At 37.1% G+C, this 24,418-nt stretch overlaps 1 protein-coding gene across 4 annotated transcripts in view; it reads right to left on the bottom strand.

Annotated features, from left to right (window-relative positions):
* Nucleotides 1-24,418, bottom strand: part of LOC115217114 — a 295,576-nt gene that overhangs the window by 7,160 nt on the left and 263,998 nt on the right. For all 4 annotated transcript variants that reach the window (XM_036507465.1, XM_036507464.1, XM_029786713.2 and 1 more), the window contains 8 exons: nucleotides 19,176-19,254; nucleotides 18,084-18,175; nucleotides 13,276-13,366; nucleotides 11,394-11,530; nucleotides 7,694-7,779; nucleotides 5,209-5,273; nucleotides 3,523-3,624; nucleotides 798-914 (listed from right to left, as the gene is read on the bottom strand). In XM_036507465.1, coding sequence (XP_036363358.1) covers nucleotides 798-914; nucleotides 3,523-3,624; nucleotides 5,209-5,273; nucleotides 7,694-7,779; nucleotides 11,394-11,530; nucleotides 13,276-13,366; nucleotides 18,084-18,175; nucleotides 19,176-19,254 — 769 coding nt within the window. The remainder of the gene's footprint in view (nucleotides 1-797; nucleotides 915-3,522; nucleotides 3,625-5,208; nucleotides 5,274-7,693; nucleotides 7,780-11,393; nucleotides 11,531-13,275; nucleotides 13,367-18,083; nucleotides 18,176-19,175; nucleotides 19,255-24,418) is intronic.

Here is a 24,418-nt window from a genome sequence, read left to right as displayed (position 1 = left end):
CACTGCGGGCAAGAAATTAGGTGTGATACCAATAACTAAAACCGATGACAAGATATTATATCAAACAACATATATATTCTGGGAAAGCTTCCATTATCAAATATAAGATAGAAAATAATCCAAGAGTTTGGAGGGAAGATTTCCTGAAATATAATAGAAGAGTTAAACAACCTATGTAGAATGTAGAGTGATACAATATCTTGTTTTTGTCTTTATTTGTTAGCATCGCCTTTATGTTGCTTAACATTTAGCCAGCATTACTTAAAAATATATTTATATTAAATCATAAAAAGACAAAATGGAATAAGCAGAACAAGATGAGAGACATGGGATAAAGAGTCAATGAAAAGGTCAAAGGATGTGTGATGAAAGAGCTTTGACAGAAACTATGGTAATAATAATAAAGCTGAAGTGAAAACCAAATATATAGTGTGTGTTTAATTGGCTAAGTATAATAATATCTGTTTCAACACATGGTTTCACAAAAAGAACCTTGCAAAACAAATACATAAACATACATTTATATATATAAGTGTGTATGTGTGTGTGCATGCATGCACACATATACATGCATACGCATACACATTCAAGGCTTATGCTAGGAAGAGAGTTAATATCTGCTGTCAGGTAGGCATACTAAATTACTTGCTTAAAAATGGAACTCCAGGAAAGATTCTTTTGTTTCTGTGGGAGGGCAATAGATATAAAATATATAAATAATAAATTATGAGTAATAGTGCTGAAATTAAATTATGTTTATTTTCATATATGTGTAGTAATAAAAAATTCTAACTTACATGGACAGATTCCACAAAGCCAAGGACATTTCATGGTTACATGAGGATGTAGGGAGCAATCATTGACAGTGTATTTCATTGAACAGTCTGCAGGATCATAACCCAGGGAGCAGTTCACTATAAAAAAAATATAATGAGATTACTGTTTGAGGATATTTATGTATTGGGTAGTAAATACTTAGAACATGTTGACAAAAGAGATGGATAGAGGAGAAACAGTGAAAAAGAGAGCAAAGGAGGTAGCTAGATAGAGAGAAAGTAAGGGAGATATATATATATATATATATATATGCTTTCAGTGCAAATGGTTTTTTATTATAGCGTCGTGATTTACAATCCTGTAAATAATATCAATGGTACTTTTATTTCTGGCTCTTGCAACATCACCCAAGTCTTTCTCTGCATGTTCATTCTCTTCTTCATCCGGTCAAACATCTTCATTCCCTGCCTTCCTCTTGCTCTCCTTCCCACTAGCTCAGTCTCCACCATGTAGTGCTCTATTCTGTCATCCTCTCTGAGAAAATGACCAACAAATCTCCACTGCCCCTCTCTGATAGTATCCATCAACTGTCTCTTCATTTTCATCTTCTTCAACACTTCCACATTCGTCACCCTCGGTACACACGGAGTTCTAAGCATTTTTCTCTAAAACCACATTTCTGTAGCTTTTGTCCAAGACTTACATCCATATGTTAGCACTGACCAGATGTAGCACTTCAATAGTCTTTTCTAGATTTCCATTCCAATTCTCTTTGCACAAAAAATGCTCCTCATATCCTTAAATCTCTTCTTTACTAACCCAATTCTGCACTTGATGTCCTTATCTGACCTTCCATCTGATGTTATCCAACTTCCCAGATATATGAAACTGTTCTGCTCTATCCCAGTTCCATTCACCATCAAGCGACATGCGGGTCCATGTGCCTTCTTGGTATAGACCATTGAGAAGGTTTTTCTTGCAGTTAATCATCAATCCAAGTTTTCCACTCTCCTCAGTCATAATATTAATCAATCCCTGAAGCTTGTCTTCTGGGTCCGCAAAGAAAGCTGTATTGTTTGCGTACCTCAGATTGTTATAATTCCTTTCCCGCAGTTGTAGCCCTGCAATTGTCTTGATCTTGCTTAGAGCTTTCTCGCTATATAGGTTGAATAAATCAGGTGACAAAATACAACCTTGCCAGCCACCTTTCTGAATGTCAATCCAGTTGCCCAATTCTCCGTGCACTTAGATGGTTGCTTTCTGGTCCCAATATAAATTTCCTATCATTCTTAGATCTTCTCCATCAATCTTGAGTTCATCCAACATTCTAACTAACTCTTCATGCTTGATGCAGTCAAATACCTTCACATGGTCAATAAAACAGATGTACAAGTCTTTTTTGTTTCTCTATGCACTTTTCTATCAACGTCCTCAAGCACAGAATTGCATTTCTCATCCCCTTTCCTGTTCTATAGCTGAACTGATAGGTTTCCCCTAATAGTACCTACCTTTCACTCAATTCAACTCCATTCTCAAAATAATCTTTGTCACATGACTCATTAGGCTTATCATTCTATGATTTTTGCACTCAATTGTTTCAGACTTTTTAGGCAAGGCGATGAAGATTGATTCCAGTATTTCTTCAGTAACATCCCCTGAGTTGTAAACATGGTTCGCTATCTCTGTTAATTTTTCTACTCCAAAATTCCCCAAAGCATTTACAAGTTCAAACACAATGTTATCATTTCCCATCGCTTTTCCACTTTTCATCTGGTCCATAGCCTGCTTGATTTCAGCTGCTGTAATCATATGGCCATCCATTGGCTTGCTTATCTCTGGTTTTTCTTTCCTTCCATCATCAGTGTAGAGACCTTTGACTGTGGTCTTCCATCATACTGATCCATGACGTTTTGGCAAAACCCTGTCCTGATATCATTGTCTAATTTTAGCAACTTTAACTGTAATTGAGGTGCAGTCTTCTTCCAATAGATTTTCTTTAATTTCAGTCTGATTTTTTCTGCTAAGCAATATATGATCAGTATCAGAATCGGCTCCTGAATACGTCCTGGCCCTTTGCACTGAATTTCGAAAACTTTCATTGATCAAGATGAATTCAATTTTATTCCGGCAACCATGTCTAGGACTTTTCCATGTGTACAGGTTTCTCAGATGATATTTGAAAAACATGTTTGTTATGATCAAACCATTTTCCTTGCCCCACCCAACTAGCCTCTCACTTCGTTCATTCCTCTGACCCATACCAAATGATCCAACAGTTTCACCGTCTTTACTCTCCCCAACTTTCACATTGAAGTCTCCCATAATACATACACATACATACACTTACATCTCCCATGATGATTTTAATATCACGTGATTTGCACTGCAGCTCTACCTCATCCTATTGGACATAAAAATCATCTATCTCTTCAATATTACTGTCAGATGTAGGAGCATAGCACTGAATCACTACTGCGTCAAACAGTTTACCTTGAAGCCGTACCAACATCATTCTATCAGAAATACACCAGTAGCCAGCCAACCTTTTAGCTATTTTTATTATCTGCTGGAAGAAGTATTTTTAGAAACAAAATGACGCAATCTCTCAACCCCAGCGTTTGTTTTAATAAACCACAGAAACAAAAGTGTGTATAATTTTTGACTTACCTTTGTACATGTGTGTGTATATGTGTGTGTGTATAGGTTTGCCACTAAATACTGTCAATGTAGATAAAGTATACTTACTGCCACAAAGTGGTTCAGATGTAAAAGTGTTATTTGTGCAGTGGCACTGACAGGTTTCAGGGTCCATGGTGCCACCATTTAGACAAACATCACCCTGACAATCTACATGATAGAAACATAAAAGAATATTACCAATGACATATAGATCAATGAATCAGTTTGATAGAAATTTTATATATTGGTTGGACTGATAATGATGCTGCACTACTAATGGGAAGATAGCAGGTTCAAACCATGCCACTGTAATACTTGGCAATCTTTCAGAGAAAGTACATGAGAGGTCAAACTGGTTTGGCAATTTCTGTAAAAAAATTCCATTTCTTTAATTTCTTTTTTGCAGCTAAATCGCTTGTGTCTATGTATCTTTTGTGTATGTATGTATGTATGTATGTATGTATGTATGTATGTATGTATGTATGCATGCATGCATGCATGCATGCATGCATGTATGTATGTATGTGTGTATGTGTGTATGTATGTGTTTGTATTTGTGTGTATGTAATTGTATGTATGTGTATGTATTTTTTATATATTTCTTTTACTTGTTTCAGTTATTTGACTGTGGCTATGCTGGAGCATTGCCTTAAAGGGTTTTAGTTGAAGAAATCAACCTCGTGACTTATTCTTTGTAAGCCTAGAACTTATTCTATTGATCTCTTTTGTCAAACCATTAAGTTACAGGGACATAAACAAACCAGCATTGGTTGTCAAGCAATAGCAGTGGCTGGGTTGGGTGGGGATAAACACAGACATACACACACAAATATATACATATATACAATGGGCTTCCTTCAGTTTCCATCCACCAAATCCATCCACAAGACTTTGGTCATCCTGAGGCTATAGAAGAAGACACTTGCTTGCCCAAGGTGCCATGCAGAGTGATTGAGGGTTAGAGAAACAAGCTTCTTACCACACAGCCATACTTGTACCTATATGCATGTATATGTTTATACTCATACATACACAAATATATATACATCACATAAACGCATACATACATATACTTACATACACACACGTAAACACGTACTTACATACACAAATATACATAAACATAAGCAATTCAACTGAGAAAAAAATGAAATAAAAAATATTTACAGAAATTGCTGAACAAATAGTTTCATGTACTTTCCCTGAAAGATTGTCTAATACTTTATTCTGTTTACATAAAAAAATAAACCTTTTTTTAAATCCCTTTTCTGACATGCAAAATCAAGTATTCAGTTCAGAATCTTTTTAGTTTCATCTTCACATTTTATTTCATTTATGCTGTCTTTGGTGAAAATCATATACGACATGTTTGTCCATTATAATAAAGACATTGTTAGCTTAAAGAATTCTGTGTCAACAAAAAGACTGGATTACTTTTGATAAAAGAAGTGTGATATCAAGGAATATTTTACCACTTCAGAATGATTAAATTGTGATTTTTTGGATCACATTCTACCCCATTAGTGTGTGGACATGCACGTATTCTTCTTGAAATATATTTGAGTGTGTGTGTGTGTGTGTGTGTGTGTGTGTGTGTGTGTGTGTGTGTGTGTGTGTGGTGTGTGTGTGTGTGGTGTGTGTGTGTGTGTGTGTGGTGTGTGTGTGTGTGTTGTGTGTGTGTGTGTGTTTGTGTGTGTGCGTGTGTGTATGTGTGCATACTTGCATGTGTGTCAGAGAGTATAGTTAACAGACCTGTTAAGGATGTAGTTTCTGAACATACTTCATAAGGATGGGATATGTTTGTCACTGAGCTTGCTCTGAAATAAAAGCGATACAGACAGTACTATAACCATAGTAGCAACAACATACATCAATAAAAACAACAACAACCACTACTATTACTACTGCTACCACTACCACCATGACAAGATATATTTATACTCTTACAAGAATAGTATTAGTCTATTGACCAGTTTCAGTCAGAATCTCTCACATATCTTTTCAGTTTACACTGTTGTTGTTGGTTCTAATATTGCACTTTTAGGCACCTTGCATAGGTACATCATCATTTTATACTGCAGGAGTCTCTCTCTGTGATAATGAATGTTTTGTTATTGTGCAAAACCTTATATATTTTTACTATATGGTTTTGTTTATTTGTTTCATTCATTTTTAAGGTCATGCTTGAACAACAATTCCAAAGATACAGTCTACTTCAAATCAATCTTAGTACTTGTTTGACAGTTATTATATCAACATCAGAAGACTTAAATGTAAGACTGCCACAGGGAGGATTTGAACTCAGAATATAAAGGCATGTAACCAAATAGCAGAAGGAGTTTCCTTTTTTTCTGGTACCTTAACCCTTTAGCATTTAAACCGGCCATATCCAGCCCAGATATTCTACTTGTTCTATATTCAAACTGGCTGGATCTAGCCTTGCACACTTATCTTACAATGTCATTCTAAGAATAAGCAATCGCATCCTCAAAATTTCCATGCTACAATATTTTTGCATGATTAATTCAAAACAATTCGATTACATAAGCATTACATTTGACAGAATAACCTGAATACTAAAGGGTTAAAAACAAAACTAGCAATGATAGATTGATATCTGCTCCAGGGAGCATAGTGTTTCATAACAGCTAGTGTATTCTTGGGTAGACATATATAATGAAATTGCTTTAAACAAGAAATAGCAAAAGTTTTAAACCAATTATAAGTAAATGTCTCACAGTAGAGATATACTCCTGATGTATGTGTATTAGAAGTATGTATCTTAAACTGTGGATGGAACCTAAGGAAGAAACAGACCCAGGAAGACATGGGATGAGGTGGTGAAGCATGATCTTTGGATGTTGAGTCTCACAGAGACGATGACAAGTGATCGAGTCCTTTTGCTGATTTGCTGTGCTTGAGAATACATGTCAAGCCAAGTGAAATTGTAGTCGTGGCCAGTGACATGTGAAAGGCACTCGTGCCGGTGACGTGTAGAAGGCACTTGTGCTGGTGACATGTAAAAAACACTCATGTTGGTGACACATATAAGGCACTCACTATACTCTGTGTAGTTGTTGGTCTTAGGAAGGGCATCCAGCCATAGAAACCAAGCCAAACCAGACTGGGGCCTGGTACAGCTCTCTGGCTTACCAATTCCAGTCAGATTGTGTAACCCATGCAAGCATGGATAACAAACACTAAATAATGATGATGATGATGATGAGGAGGAGGAGGATGGTAATGATGATGATGATGATGTATCTTCATAGTAGGGAGATACTTCTCCTGGTGGCTGTACTGCTGGTTCTACAGGAGTATATCACCTCAGAGCAGATACATCCTCCTGATGTCTGTATTGTTAGTTCATTAGGAGAATATTTCCATGCTGTAGATGGCAGTACTGCCAGTTCATCAGGAGATCTGTACCCCGGATAAGCTGATTATTTTGCCAGTTAGAGTCACTTGTTAATATTATAAAGAAAATGAGAATATCACAAAGTAAGGGCATACTCCTGATATTATATTGTGAGTTCATCCGGAGTATATCACTTCAGTGTAAATATATTCAAGAATGTCACACAATATTATATCAGCTCATATATAAGTTCCTGATACAAAGATAGTTGAGCTGGAAGAGCAGTGATGCTAAAATGGTCAACTGCAATGTATTAGTGAGCTTTTAGATATACCTAGGTGTACTGTGATATACTGGTGAGGTTTCAGAGATATTCATATAGCATGTTTGATGTGGGTCTGATCTAAAGTCAGTTTAAAAGGGTAAAATCAGTACAAATGTAATCACTATGGAATAAAGTAATCTTCTGAGAAAAAGAAACAATCCAAGTGTAAATATTAATGGTTATTTTTACTAGAAGTATAGAAAACTCTCAACATGAGCATGTAAAAAATGCAACAGGACTTTTCTTTTCAACCTAATATGTTATAAGGTGTGTATGTGTGTGTGTGTGTGTATGTGCACATGCATGTGCGTATATATATATATAGTTCAAATTTACACAAAACAAAAGACAAAGACAGGTGAGGGAACAACAAGCAGGTGCATTAGGTTAATGCTTGGGAAGAACGGAAAAGTCTTTGATATTTCAAGCTTACACTCTTTGACAAAGAATTAAGAGTAAAAACACAGAAAGATAATGAAAAAAATGGAGAGAGAAAAAATGTTTAGGGATTAATGGTTCGACATGATGAAATATATATATAATGCATTACTTACTCTAGACCATAATGGCAGACGTAGAAATCCATGCTTGAACATTTTGCAAAGCCACAGCCGATTCTTATAGTCTTAGCTTGTACCATCTTAAAAAATACAAACACAATAAAGACATATTGGTAATGGTTATTACACCTATAACTAGTGGAGGTTATTACATTAACTCCACACAGCTGTAATTAGTGGGGGTAATTAAATTAATTATCCTCTAGATGTAAAAAAAAAAAATCAAATGTTCAATAGGTTTTAGCATGTTATATGGTTATGGAACTTTCTTCAGTGCATTCTCTATTAAACTTTTATCCTCTTTCATATTTTATATTTACCCCTGAAAAACAAAATATTGTTGAAACTAGTATGATACTTTAATGACTTCTTTTAAAAAATTTACAATTTGTTTTAAGACCCAGGTGCATTTTGAACTCCCAAGCCAATTCTTTTATATTTCTATTACTGTGGAATTAAGTTTCTTTTTCATTTATATACATATGTATACACACACACACACACCCGTGCATGCATACAAACATATATACATACATGTATGCTTGTATGTATGTATGTATGTATGTATGTATGTATGTATGTATGTATGTATGTATGTATGTATGTATGCATGTATGTATGTATGTATGTAAGTATGTATGTATGTATGTATGTATGTATGTATGCATGCATGTATATATGTGTGTATGTATACCTTTTAAGTCCTCTGCTTGCAATAATATTAGTAACAAATGCCCTGCTGCTGTACCAGACAGCAGCTCTCATGGCTTCTGATTTTAACTGATTGGAAGTGTTATCAAGTACATGTTTTGTCTTGCTATAAAAGATAGGCTTCAGCAAATATTCTGCTTAACATTACAGATTTGCTCATTCATTGTTTAACCATAACTGCTTGAGCATGTCCCTTAGTAGGTGACAATATATGCATCTCTAATCACAAGTAGGAGCAGTGGGCGATGGGGTGGGGTGCATCATAGCCATGTGTTGAGAGGAATTCTTTGTGGTTTGAATAATTCATCTCTGGAAACATTGGTGTTTGGCTCATCATCTTTAAACAAACTTTATTCAGGAAAACTTTCAGCAGGATGGGCTACTTGGCCATGTGCTGTTTATCTTGATATGAGTCCCCAATGCCTGGTGTACCCTTATGAGACAGGTAGTAGTGGTGGGTATATTGGGCTTCTGATATTTGTACACCAGTGTCACTTTGATGGTATGCACTGCTCTCTCACTCAAATAATAATAATATTATTGACCTAAGCTAGTTGAGCATGTCCCTTAGTGGCTGACGATATGTACATCTCTGATCATGAGCAGAAGTAGTGGGGGAGCATCATATCCGTGTGTTGAAAGGAATTCTTAGAGGTTTGGATAATTCACCTGTGGAAATATGGGTGTTCATTCAACAGCCTTAAACAACCCTTATTCAGTGACCTTTTGAGTGGAATGGGCTACTCGACCAGAAGAAAATTCTAACTGGGTCCCACCCGCAAGGTCATGCACTGTTTATCTTGATATGAGATCACCATGTTGTACACATGTGGTTGTGATGCATGTGCCTGGTGTACCTTTATCAGACGGGTAGTTATGATGGGTATACTGGGCTTCGTATATTTTACTCTGGTGTCACCTTGATAGCATGCACTGCTCTCTCACTCAATAATGATAATAATAATAATAATAGTAATAATAATAATAATAATAATAATAATAATAATCAATGATTCAGTGTGACCATTAGATGAAACATCTGAAACCTGATGTTCTGATGAACAAAAATAAAAGAACTTGCATGATAATCAACATAGCATGTCCCAGTGACAACAGAATCAAGGAGAAAGAAGAAAAACTGAACATCTATGGTGATTTGAAGTGGGAAATATGCAGGTTGTAGGCAATGAAAAGAGTGGACGCGATACCAGTAGTAATTGGCAGGCTTGGAAGTATCAGCCATCAACTACCAACATGGCTGAAAAAGATTGGTGCAATTGTGAAGGTAGAACACCTACAAAAAACATCATTGACTGGAACTGCGAGAGTCCTCTGCAAAGTGAAGCATGATCAGTAAACAAGTGTCACCTTAGTCTGCTGGATGTGGACAGCAGACACTTTTCATTATACCCCGCAAAATAAGCTAAGAGTTTACATCAAATAATTCTTTTATTCTTTTATTTGTTCAGTCATGTGACTGTGGCCATGCTGGAGTACCACCATTTTTAGTCAGACAAATCGACCCTAGGACATTTTTTTAAAGCCTGGTAATTATTCTGTTGATCTCTTTGACTGAACTACTAAGTTATGGGGATATAAACACACCAACAATGGTTGTCAAGTGGTAACGGTTGACAAACACAGACACAAAGACACACACACATAGATATATATATACATATATACAATGGGTCTCTTTCAGTTTCTGTTTACCAAATCCACTCAGAAGGCTTTGGTTGGCCTTAGGTTATAGCAGAAGACACTTGCCCAAGGTGCCACACAGTGGGACTGAACCCAGAACCATGTGGTTGGTAAACAAGCTTCTTACAAAACAACCAATGATGATGATGACGATGATAACATTAACTATTGAATTATAGAGACTATGGAAAGTGCGGGTAAAATGTATCCCAGTAGTTATAGATGCATTGGGAACTATCCCTAAAGATCTGAATATGTGGATAGAGGGGATAGGCATAAAACCCAGTTTAATACAGCTCCAGAAAACAGTGTTATTAGGGAAAGCTAGGATACTTAGGAGGGTTCTTGGCATCTAAGGGTACTTGCTGTGACCTGATAGGAGGGTTCTTGGTATATAAGGCAACTTGTAGCCCGATGTTAGGATTCTTTGCTTTTCCAACAAGCTAATCTGTTGAATGTATATGAATGATAATAATAATAGTTATTATTATTATTATTATCATTATTATTGGAGTCAACTTATACAAACACAAAGCAAAAGTCAAACACAAGAAAATAATAAAAATAATAATAATAATGATAATAATAATAATAATAATAATGATAATAATAGTAATAAAAATAATAGTAATAATAACGCCCTGATGCAGTCCCAGACAGTGGCTCTCATGGCTTCTGATCTTAACTGATTGGAAGTGTTATCATGTACATTGTTTTGTCTTGGTATAAAAGACAGGCTACAGCAAATATTCTGCTCAATACCACAGATTTGCATGTCAGTTGTTTGACCTTAACCAGTTGAGCATGTCCCTTAGTGGCTGACGATATGTGCATCTCTGATCATGAGTAAAAGTAGTGGGGGAGCATCATAGCCATGTGTTGAAAGGAATTCTTGGAGGTTTGGATAATTCACCTGTGGAAACATGGGTGGTTCGTTCAACATCTTTAAACAACCCTTATTCTGGGACCTTTTGAGTGGAATGGGCTACTCGACCAGAAGAAAATTCTAACTGGGCCTCACCTGCAAGGTCATATACTGTTTATCTTGATATGAGATCACCATGTCGCACACATATGGTTGTGATGCATGTGCCTGGTGTAACCTTATCATATGGGTAGTCATGATGGGTATACTGGGCTTCGTATATTATATCCCAGTGTCACTTTGATGGCATGCACTGCTCTCTCACTCAATAATAATAATAGTAATAATAATAATAATAATAATAATAATAATAATAATAATAATAATAATAATAATAATAATAATAATATTCATTACCTCTGTATAACGTCCTACTTTAGAGAAATCATTAGTGACACCATAAGTAAAGCTTTTCCTTTCATCATACCATGAATGTATGGCTGCTGCCCAACTGTCCACTTGTCTGGCTAAATTTTGACCAGTGTGGAATTTTCCTGAAAAAAAATATTTCTCAATGTTAGAAATTATTTGTCAGATCTTAAGAGATTGTAGTCAATGTGGAATAATTCAATAATGCTTGGTGTTGCAGAAGAGAGTGAGAGAGAAGTGTCATAGTGGAAGACAGAAAAAGCTAAAAGAGACATGATAGATAAATAGATAGATAGACAGACAGAGAGATAGATAGATGGATAGAGAGAGAGAGAGAGAGAGAGAGAGAGAGAGACAGACAGACAGACAGACAGACAGACAGATAAGCAGAAAGACATAATGACAGATAAAGGTGGGAAAAAATGAGAGAGACTCAGAGGTGGAGTACCAACCTAAGAAGAAACTGTTAGCTCCCGAGTAGTTCCAGTTCATTTGTCGACTTGTATCATAGGGAGGTAAATGGATCTTGGTCAGAATTTACAATCATAGGTGTTCAATTATTTGACCAACTAAATTACCATGCTCATTGCATTAAACATGTATATGGCTTTGCATTAAGCATGTATATGGTTGGGTATTCCATAGTGATGTGTACTCTTAATGGAATTCTTAGGCAGAATCAGTGTGACTGCATGTGTGACAAAGGCGGGCCTATGAATTACAATTACAATTCATCTGATGGGCTTCTATTTAGATTTAGTTTGTCTAGTTTTGCTCATAAGGTTTGGATCAACCCATGGGTATAGAACATGGCATTTGCCCAAGGTGCCATACAGCAGAATAGAAACTAGAAACTCATGATTGCAAAGTGAACTGTGTAATATTCTGTCATACTGTGCCTACAGTATGGAGGTAATGAGAAAATAAACCATGGATGTCTAGTGAGTGGACCAGAAGTGATGCCAATAGCAGATACTAGACTATAGTAGGCAGAGCAAGATAAAGGAAAGATATAATCAACCAAGGGGTCTTTACTAATTACAGTAATTAACCTATAATTATAGAAAGTGTAGTCATAATGAGACTATTGGCATCACTTCTGGTCCACTCACTAGACATCCATGGTTTATTTTCTCATTACCTCCATATTGTAGGCACAGTATGACAGAATGATTACACAGTTCACTTTGCAATCATGAGTTTCTAGTTTCTATTCTGCTGTATGGCACCTTGGGCAAATGCCATTTTCTATACTCATGGGTTGATCCAAACCTTATGAGCAAAACTTTTTTTGAATTAAAATCTTCCACCAAAACTTAGTCACAATTTATGTTCCTAACACTAGCTTAATAGTAACTAAGTTATTTTACTAAATTCTTTGTTATATTTAAAATAATTGAAAGAAACACAGAGCATCTCAAAATAAATATGGTAATGAAAGGTTAAGGTCTTCCCGTGGTTAAACAGTAGCGACAATGTTATATCTCAAATATTTCTCAGCAGAGAAGCATTTATATAGTCAATTGACCCATTACAATAGGTTGCTACATCTGTTTCAAATTAGATTTTACCCTCTTTTAAAAATTCAAGGACATATGGGATAATGTAGTCCAAGATACATTAAGGCAGAAAAACGATGTAATGGTCATGTCTTAAATACCTATCAAGCCCTGGAAATTCAACAACAATACAGGTTAAAACTGGCATTATTTTATTAATATAGGAGGGATGAAAGACAGAGTTAATCATAGCTAGATTTGAATGCAGGCAGCAATAACAAAATATTGAAGGCACTTTACTGTCTTAGACAAAAACCATTTCTTTATGGTAGTGTGGTAAATCTTGTGAGAAGAAATAAATTATAGTTTACCAGGAATTTGCCGGAAATAAGGTTTATCGTGGGAGCAATTACAGCTTTCAGCTCGTGCTTGGGCAACTAGTTCCAAATCTTTATCCCAGTACTGCAATGTTAGGAACAAAATAATAATGAAGAAATAAAAGGATTTTTTTCCAAAATTCTGACGACATTTTTTCTCAGTATTTAATTCTGTACATCACACCTAACACTCTATACACACACACACACACACACATATACATACATGCATACATATATATAGGAGAAGAAAATGGATATAATAACAATGGGAAACTCGTGGTTTTCACTGGTATGTCTTTAATTAAATAGATAACAAAGAAGGAAGGAGCAGTGATGAGAGTAGCATTTATGATCGCTTCAATTTACTGGTTTAAGTAAATCTCTTCAGAATGTGAATATAGATAGATGCATTGGCTAAGATGCAAAAATAATTGATACATATGTGATGGTAATGTAAACAAAGTGGTAATTATTACATTAAATTATTGTTTTTGTTCTATCCATATATATATATATATAGGGAGAGTTTACGAAAAAACAAAAGACGAAGACAGGTGGTGTACAAAACAAACAGATGTATTAGTATAATGCTCAGGAATAGAAAAAAGTTTTTTACATTTCGAGCCTACGCTCTTCTACAGAAAAAACAAAGAGAGAAACTAGGAGAGAAACTAGGAGAGAAAAAAAATGTGTTTAGTGGCTAACGATCTATCATGGCGAAGGATAAAATCTTTCTAAGAATTTATCAAGTAGTTAGCCTCTTACATAGATATATAAGTGTAAACAATTTCTACGTACTATGCTGGATACATGTGGTGTTTGTCTGGTATGGTTAATTTTTGTTTATTTTTATGTCTTGACTATGCTTGCACTGATGAGTAAAAAGTGCATTTTGTGCACTAATTACAAAATTATATGATATGCAGCTGAGTCTGCTTTTAGGAGGCTCGCTTCATGAGTTGCATTCTCTTGTGTTCAGTACAATGTTGTTATTATGGTAGTTTTGACTTTAAGAGTCCCTCCTAGTGTGAGGCATTTATGTATAGTAATGCCCTTAATATAAATAAATATATTTATAGGGAATAGTTAATAGATTTTTTTTCCTTATGAGGTTTTTCATGCTAACTACTTGATAAATTCTTATAAAGATTTTATCCTATATTTAAATTGCAAATTTAATCAGAATATATTCAGTACTGAATTTTATTCTGAATAAACACGTGAATCAAAATGCAATTCGAAAAGCCCACCTCTTACATAGATATATGAGTGTAAACAATTTCTATGTACTATGCTGGATACATGTGGTGCTTGTCTGGTATGTTGATTTTTGTTTATTTTTATATGTCTTGACTATGTAAAAAGTGCATTTTTACACTGATGAGTAAAAAGTGCATTTTGTGCCCTAATTACGAAATCATATGATATGCAACTGAGTCTGTTTTTAGGAGGCTCGCTTCGAGAGTTGCATTCCCTCGCGTTTGGTACAATGTGGTTATTATGGTAGTTTTGACTTTAAGATTTATGTATAGTAATGCCCTTAATATATATATACACACACATACATACATATATGTATATATATATAAATATATATATATATATATATATATATATATTATATATATATATATATATATATATTCATACACACATGCACATACTCACACATACACACACATTTACATATATGTATATATATATATATATATGTAAAGAAGATATGAGGAGTTTAGATCACGATGACTCAAACTATTAGGTATACGTTCTGAATGATTAAATCCCAGTTAGAACACCAATTAAAGTTGTGGTCATGTGAAGGTCTTGTTAAAAAACGGTTAATGGTGGCTTCACTTTCAGTCAGTAAGTATAGGTTAAAGTAGTGAAGAAAGGCAAACAATTAATCAAGGTAGGACAAGGACATTTCATTTCATTTAATTCAATCTAAACATTTGGCAACATTGGTAAAAAACAGTACAAGACTGGTAAAGATAGTCTCTTGACAGCTGTTTCTGGAATATCCCAGCTAATGAAGCTTTGTATAAGTTGGGTATTCCATCATATAAGTCGGGTATTCCATCATATAAGTCAGGTATTCCATCATTGGTGAAATATAGGTTAGACAGTGGAAAGGCTGCTCCTCATCAATGATATTTGTTGTGGTTCATTATGTCCAGGTGGGGAGGAGGGTTCAGTTAAATCCAGTTGTATTGGGTCTTCTTTAGGTGAGTACATGATCAGAAAGACTGATTAAGTGGTACATCAAGGTAAGAAGATTGAAAGAATTGTTATGCAGTTCTCCATATTGAAGGAAAATGAAATTGAATGCTAGCAGATCCAGTGTTGTGCATGGAATACGGATATATTCTGATGAGAGCAAAGATGAAAAGGTAATGTTGGAACTGCTTACATTCACTCTTCCTGTGGAGTGAATACACTTCAGTATACTTTTCTACTCTAATCACAAGGCCAGAAATTTTGATGGAGGGAGCCAGTCAATTAGACTGACCCCAGTACACAACTGGTACTTAATTTATCGCCCCCCACCCAGGATGAAAGGCAAAGTCGACCTTGGTGAAATTTGAACTCAGAACATAAAGACAGACGAAATACTGCTAAGCATTTCACCCGGCGTGCTAACGCTTCTGCCAGCTGGTCACCTTTACATTTCAATACACTGAACAGTGTACATCCAATGCATTCCTCTTACCTTTTTATCTTTGCTCTCACCAGTATTTATCTTTATTCCATGCACAATGCTGGATCTGCTAGCATTCAATTTCATTTTCCTTCAATATGGAGTATTGCATAACAATTTGTTCCCTCTCCTCATCATGATGTACTACTCTTTCTGATCATGGATTTACCTAAAGAAGACCTGATCCAGATGGATTTAGCTGGATCCTCCTGAACATAATGAACCACAACAAATAACATTGATGAGGAACAGCTTTTCCACTATCTAGCCTATATTTCTCCGTTGTTGGAATACCTGACTTGTGTCTTCACTCGATATAAGGCTCCAATAGCTGGGATATCACAGAAACAGCTGTCAGAGACTCTCTTTACCAGTTTGCACTGTTTTTATACTATTTGTTCTGTAGTTAAATTTTTAGGTTGAATTAAATGAAATTAAATGTCCTTGTCCTGCCTTCACTAATTGTTTGCCTTTCCTCCCTACTTTAACACATATATATTTATATGTACACACACAAACATACATGTATGTCACAGGAGAGCTAAATGTGTATGTATACATGTATACATACATACATACATACATATATACATACATACATACATGTACACATACACATTTAGCTCTCCTGTCACTATTGACAACCATTTCCCCTCTTTATACAACCCTGTATCTTGCAAATTAACTCACTCTCTCACCTCTCTCTCTCTACCAAACTTTTTATTGCTATCCTTCCATCTTGATACCCTCTTTCTTACATGTCATTTTTGATTACTCTTTGTTGACATGCATCATTTCCCTTGTTTATTTGACTCAATCTACCATTGTCCCATGCTTACTATCATTACCTATTTCCTCTATCATGCTGTCTCTCCTATCTTTTATCTGGTTAAGTCATTACACTGCGGCGATGCTGGGGCACTGCCTATAAGAACTTTAATTGAATGAATCGACCCCAGTATTTATTTTTTTAAAGCCTAGTAGCTATTCTATCAGTCTCTTTTTGCTTAACTCCTTAGTTATGGGAATGGAAACATAACCACACCAACACTGGTGTGGTTATGTGGTGGAAGATAAACAGTGGTGGGGGATAAACAGAGACAGAAAGATACACACACATGCACTTACGGGCTTCTTTCAGTATCTATCTACCAAATCCATTCACAAGACTTGCTCAAGGTACCATGCAATGGAACAGAAACAGGAACCATGTAGTAGGGAAGCAAGTTTCTTTATTTCATTATATTTGCCATAAAGGCAGCACATAGAGTAAAGTAGCTTTGCGGGCTGGACAAGGACATTAATGAAATGAATGATAATGAAAGAAAGATGATAAGGATGGGAGAAGACAAAAAGCATTGGCCGACTTTTGCTACTCTAAAACATTGTTCTTTAAAACCAAACACAAAACGAGGTATTAAACCTCTTACAACTTTTACAACTTTTCAATTTTTGGACTTAACAGTCCATTACAAACAACAACATAGTTCAATAATTACAAATAATATATGTAAATACTATACACAAAGCCCCTCCTCCCAGACCAGGCTGTACACCTCCCTTAGGCAATGCTCCAGCTCCAGGTCGGAGCCCCAGAAGGCATATCTAAACATGTCCTTTGAGAAGGTGTTCATCACCCTGACCATAGCAACCATTGTAGCCCACCTATGGATCCTTGATATACCCCCATAACACCATACAATCCAAAATGGATAAAGATTATCTGATTTGAGCATGTCAATACTTCAGACCCCATATTGAAGTAGCCATTGATGCTAAAGGTGAATTCCTTGGATAGGTGTAATAAAAGGATTCTCAAGATTATTTGTACCAATTTGTTTTCAAATACAGTTTTTCTTTGATGAGTTATACATCTTTTTCTAAATTCATTGAAAAGATTGCAAAAGACTGACATACCCTGTACGTACACACACACACACACACATTATATATATATGTGTAAATAAAAACTGATGATGACGAAGATGAAAATGTAGATATCAGTCATGATGATCACAATAACAGGGAGAAATAACAACGATGTCAAAGTATTTTTACACCACAAATGATGTTAAGCATTATAGAAATGTTTAAAATATACCATTTTCATCATGGAACAGGCTGCTGGAGTCACATTTGCTCGATATTGGTTATGTTCCTGGAGTATGGTTTCTCTGTCTTTTTCTGATATTCCTGAAGTTGAAATAAATGTATGGAACAGGTTAAATATTGGTGCAGTGATTTATGGACAGTGCCAACAGATGTGAGTTTAACTAGTTACTTTTGAATACATTTATGCTATGATCTCTAGAATCGCCATCTCAGAATGATGAAATAACTGTAGATACCATTATTTCAGACTACTACCTTGTTCCAGTGTTAAAATAAGAAATGAAGACTGTCAAGGCTTCATATGGTCACTGGAAGTGATTATACAAATCTCAACATATTCTATTTCATATTTTTTCTTAAAATAAAAATACCAACTTCCTATATCAATAGCTCAGAAAACAAAGAAATTGGAAAATACAAAGAAATACAAAGAAATTGGAAAAAAAGAGAGATAAGAAAGAAGAGAAAATAAAGGGTGGGGTGGGGTAAAGCAGCAGAAGATGGAGGGAGAGAGGACGATGGGTCACCTCAGAACAAATGGTGTGCTCAGCCGAGCCCTGCAATAATGATTGTGATGGCATTGCCCCAGAGAATGGTCAGCAATGTTCACTGCAGCAGCCACTCTACCTCATGAGGCTCAGCAGCATTTTGACACTTTGTGTTCTGAGTTCAAATGTAGTGGAGTTCTTTGCCTTTTATCCCTTTGGGGTTGATAAAATAATCCCTATTTTTCAGGAGAAATCGGTAGTATGGGGTTTGAGAACACCTGGTGTCTCAATGGCCATTGACACAAATTGATAGTGGCCGATCAAGCCCCTGTATTTATCACTTTGTCTCACTTTCACATAAGATTTTTGAAGGGGACAAAAAAATAAAACTCTGAACTTTATCTAAAACAAGTTTAATTTCTGTTTGTTGGAACTAATTATTAGGAATAGTAAGCTATATCCAACATCTTCTCATTTTTATTGACAATAATAAGAATTCTAAGAATGCCATGAATTTTCCTACATAAAACAAAAATATTTTCTTGGTAAAAATGAGTAAAATAATTAGAATGAAGTTAGTAATTGGTACTTACCAGAGGAAATGACTCTGCTACATTTGCTTGAACATGCTGTGTGGCCTTTTATTCCTTGGAATAATCGTGGACAATATTTCTGTTCAAAAAGAGACAAAGGAGTAAATAAACAATAATGTCTGTTAACCAGCTCTTGCTAACCAAAACTGATTGTTTCATGATAAAAAATCAGATCCGACAGCACAGGTCCTTACTTTTTCCCTTGCTTCATTTCCTATCTTGATAGTCATGTGGAGATTATTAGACAAGTGGTCATGGCATAGATTGTTGAGAACAAGATTATGGAGGCTAGTGTTAAAAGAGGACATATAAAATATACACCAAAATATAATTCTTGTGAAATGCCTTTGGTACCATAGATAAAAATAATGAAGTAGTTGTTGGAATAGCAAGTACAGAGTACTTTATCATTATCACTATCATTATCATTATTATTATAAAGGTGGTGAGCTGGCAGAACCGTTAGCATGCCAGGCAAAATGCTTAGTGGCATTTCGTCATCTTTATGTTCTGGGTTCAAATTCCGCTGAAATTGACTTTGCCTTTCATCCTTTCAGGGTCGATAAAATAAGAACCAGTTGAGTACTGGGGTTGATATAATTGATTTACTCCTTCCTCACAAAATTTCAGGCCTTGTGCCTATTGTAGAAAGGAATATTATTATTTATTCTTTTTATCTCAGGTTTTGTTGTAACTTCTGGAGTTACCCCCAGCCTATGGCACCGTGCTATCTGTTCTTTTCAATTATCTAATATTTTCCTAATTATAGTGGCCGTGCCACGGAGGCAAACCTTTTGTAACAGTTCTACTGGGCACTCTATTCCAATTTCCTTTATATTCCTCTTGGTGCCTTCTGATACTGTCCCCAAGGACCCAACAGTAATTGGCACTATCTTCCCTTTCTTCATTTTCTATAGCTGGGATATTTTATATTTAAAAAGATTGTATATATCTATCTTTTCGCCTTCTTTCTACACTATTCATGTAGGTCAAGGGGGCATGCAACATCAACTAAATAGCACATTTGGTGCATCATGCCCACCACCACTAGGTTTGGTCTGTTATGCTCTAGTGCCTGTTCTGTTTGGACTGGGAAATCTCAGAGGATTTTTCAGATTTCCAACTCAGCCACTCTCCATGGTTTGTGCTCATACCATGTCTTGCCTCTTTCTAGCCACAACTTTTTGCACACTTTTCAATGTATCACATTCCCTACATTATTATTATTGACAAAGTGGTGAGCTGGCAGCATTGTTCGCACACTGGGTAAAATGTTTAGTGGCATTTCATCCACTTTACGGTCTGAGTTCAAATTTTGTCTTCTTTGCCTTTTATACTTTTGGGATCAATAAAATAAGTACCAGTTGAGCACTAGGATTGATGTAATCGATTTCACCCCTACTCAGATGTTGCCAAAATTTGAAACCATCATCATTATTATTATTATTATTATTATTATTATTATTATTATTATTATTATTATTATTATTGAATGTTCTGGCAGTGAGCTGGTAGAATTATTAGAGCATAAGGAAAATGCCTTGCAGTACATCCTCTGACTATCAACGATCAAAGTTTAAATCCAATGGAAGTCAACTTTGTCTTAAATTCTCTTCTACAAGTCAACAATGGAGAGTTATCAGTTATAAGTTAACCTCTTCTGAATTTCAGGTGTTGCACTTACATTAGAAACAATTGCTGTTAGATAACCCAGTTGAATATCAGACACAACATATATATATATATATGGCCCACACCTCCCACACCCTCAGAGTTGGCACACTCAATGTTGGCACATTGAAAGGTAGGTCTGGAGAGATTGTTGAGCTGCTTGAACGGAGACATGTGGATTTATGCTGCATCCAGGAAGTAAGGTGGAGAGGAGGTTCCGCTAGGCTCCTCACAGGCAAGGAACACAGGTACAAGATTTTCTGGGCAGGGAACACTGACGGGGTCGGGGGCGTGGGTATACTTCTTGCGGAGAAATGGGTAGATAAGGTAATCGAGGTAGTCAGAGTAAGTGACAGAGTACTTAAGATTAGATTAGTGCTTCATCATAGGCCAGCTACCATCATCTCGGCATATGTCCCTCAACCAGGGCTACCGGAAGGACAGAAAGACCAATTCTACGACACCCTATTGCGGACTACCTCGTTGACAAATGACAGTGACCTTCTCTTTGTGGCAGGTGATTTCAATGGACATGTCGGGGGCTTCCATGGCGTTCATGGAGGCTACGGTTTTGGCTCTCGAAATGAGGAGGGAACCAGGCTGCTGGAGTTCTGTGATGCAAATGAACTTATGGTTTGCAATACCAACTTCAGGAAACCCACCTCTCACCTAGTCACCTACCGTTCTGGCAGGCACACTAGCCAGATTGACTACATCCTCGCCAGAAAGAGGGAAAGAAGGCTGCTTATAAATGCCAAAACCTTTCCAGGCAAAGAATGTACTCCTCAACATAGATTAGTAGTTAGCGACTTCAGGATCAGAGCTAAATGGTTGCCCAGAAGAAGACCAGCTTGGAGGAGAAGGGTCTGGAAGCTTAAAGATCCTGCAAATGGACAGAGATTTAGAGACATACTACTCGAAGCCTTTGACGAAATAGAAGGGGATATAGCTTCACTTAATGTGGAAGACAACTGGAGATTTCTACGGGACAATCTGCTGACAGCCACTGACCAGATCTGTGGATGGAGCAAAGTCCCATCTCGACCCAGAGTAACGTGGTGGTGGAACAATGTGGTTGACAGGGCTATTAGACAAAAGAAACAGGCTTGGAGGGACTGGAAGAACGGTGGTAGCAGGGAATTGTATCAGACAGCCAGAAGGGAAGCTAGGAGACAGGTTTATTTAGCCAGAAGGGAAGCGGATAAGAAAAAATTTGCCAATGTTCTGCGCCGTGAGGATTAAAAACTTGAGGTATTTTGTGTTGCAAGACAGTGTGTGAGAGAGAGTCGTGATGTGGTAGGAGAGAAATGTGTCCGCATGGATGATAGTTCACTTGCGCTAAATGAGGATGCAAAGAGAGAGGTTTGGAGATGCCACTATGAAAGGTTGCTGAATAAAGAAAATGAATGGGATAAAGAGAGTCTGCCGAATGTCAACCCAACAGAGGGACCAGCCATCCGAGTTGACAATTCTTTGGTAGTTAAGGCAATTAGAAGCATGAAGACAGGGAAAGCGCCAGGCCCATCAGGAATTACTGCAGAGATGCTCAAAATATCTGGCAGTGTCGGCTATAACCTAGTCACCCGTATAGTTAACCAGGTGATACACGAAGGAGTCATACCCAATGACTGGTGTAGCAGCATACTAGTCAAACTGCTACAAAGGTAAAGGAGACGCCCGAGATACAAATAATTACAGAGGTATCAAGCTGTTGGATCAGGTAATGAAAGTTACAGAGAGGGTCATAGCCCAACTGATTAGGGAGAGAGTCAACTTAGACGAGATGCAGTTTGGTTTCATGCCAGGGAAAAGCACCACAGATGCCATATTTCTGATGAGACAGCTGCAGCAGAAATACCTAGCCAAAGATAAGCCCCTGTACCTGGCTTTCGTTGACATGGAGAAAGCCTTTGACAGGGTCCCCCGATCCCTTATCTGGTGGTCAATGAGGAAACTAGGGATAGATGAATGGCTGGTGAAGGCTGTGCAAGCCATGTACAGGGATGCTGTAAGTAAGGTTAGGGTTGGCAACATGTACACAGAAGAATTCAAAGTAGAGGTTGGGGTCCACCAGGGTTCAGTACTCAGCCCCCTCCTATTTATCATAGTCCTCCAGGCAATAATGGAGGAATTCAAGACAGGTTGCCCCTGGGAGCTCCTCTATGCTGACGACCTTGCTCTAATTGCTGAGTCACTATCAGAACTGGAGGAGAAGTTCCAGGTGTGGAAGGAGGGCTTAGAATCGAGGGGCCTTAGAGTCAACCTAGCTAAAACCAAAGTACTAATAAGTAGGAAGGTAGACAATCCACAAATGTCTTCAGGAAGATGGCCCTGCTCGATCTGTAGAAAAGGTTTAGGTAGAAACTCTATAAGATGTACCCAGTGTAAGCTATGGACACATAAGAAGTGCAGCAATGTCAAAGGAAGGCTAACTTGGAAGATAGTTTTTGTACGAGGGGCGTTCAATAAGTAATGCCTCTGACCCACTTGCAGTTGTTTGATCTAGCTGAAAATTTACATGTGCAATTATTTATATCTCTATAGATTAAGTGACAAATTACAGCTCTGAACTAATTGTGGTTTCTGATTTACAGGTGTTTGAACTGAGTCAAGTGTGAAATGGAGCCTGTTGAGTGTCGAGCAGTGATCCGGTTTTTGTATTTGAAAGGACGCACACCATGGGAGACTTTTGATGAAATGAAATTGAATTATGGTGATGATGCCCCATCATATGACCTTGTAAAACGCTGGCATCGTGAATTCAAACATGGTTGGAACTCTGTGGAAACAGCTCCCAGATCTGGTCGCCCCCCCTTCTGCCATTGATGAGGCATCTGTCCATCAAGTTGAGGCTGCCATTTTGGAAGATCGACACATAACTATTCGCCAAATAGCCCATGAGGTCAAGTTTAGTACCGGGTCTGTGGAAACTATCATTCATGACCATTTGCATATGCAAAAGGTGTCTGCCAGATGGATTCCCAGGTTGCTCAAGCAAGAACGCGTCGAGTGCTCGAGGATGAATTTGGAGATGTGCCAAGAAGATGAGTCAAAATTTTTCAAAAGACTGATTACACAGGATGAAACCTGGGTCCATCACTATGATCCAGAGACCAAAGCCCAGTCAATGCAGTAGAAGCACTGTGACTCACCTCCTCCAAAGAAGGCAAGGGTGCAGCCCTCCGCTGGCAAGGTCATGCTCACAGTCTTCTGGGACCAGGACGGAGTAGTGATGACAGATTTCCTGGCAAAGGCTACCACAATTACAGGAGCCTATTATGCTTCACTTTTGAGGAAATTAAGAGAAGCTATCAAAATCAAGAGGTGGGGCAAGATCAGCAAAGGCATCCTCCTCCTGCAGGACAATGCTTCGGTCTACAACTCGCGTGTCGCCAGATCAGAAGCACAGGCGTGCGGCTATGAACTCCTACCCCATCCCCCTACTCTCCTGACCTTGCACCCTCTGATTTTCACCTCTTCCTAGCCATGAAGTTGTTTTTGAAAGGAAAGCGTTTCCCAGATGATGCAGCCTTGATTTCTGAAGTCACGTCGTGGTTGGAGGACCAAGCTGG

The sequence above is a fragment of the Octopus sinensis genome, linkage group LG11 (genome assembly GCF_006345805.1).
Source record: "Octopus sinensis linkage group LG11, ASM634580v1, whole genome shotgun sequence".
Lineage (NCBI taxonomy): Eukaryota > Metazoa > Mollusca > Cephalopoda > Octopoda > Octopodidae > Octopus > Octopus sinensis.
This window is presented reverse-complemented; position numbering and strand designations above follow the sequence as displayed.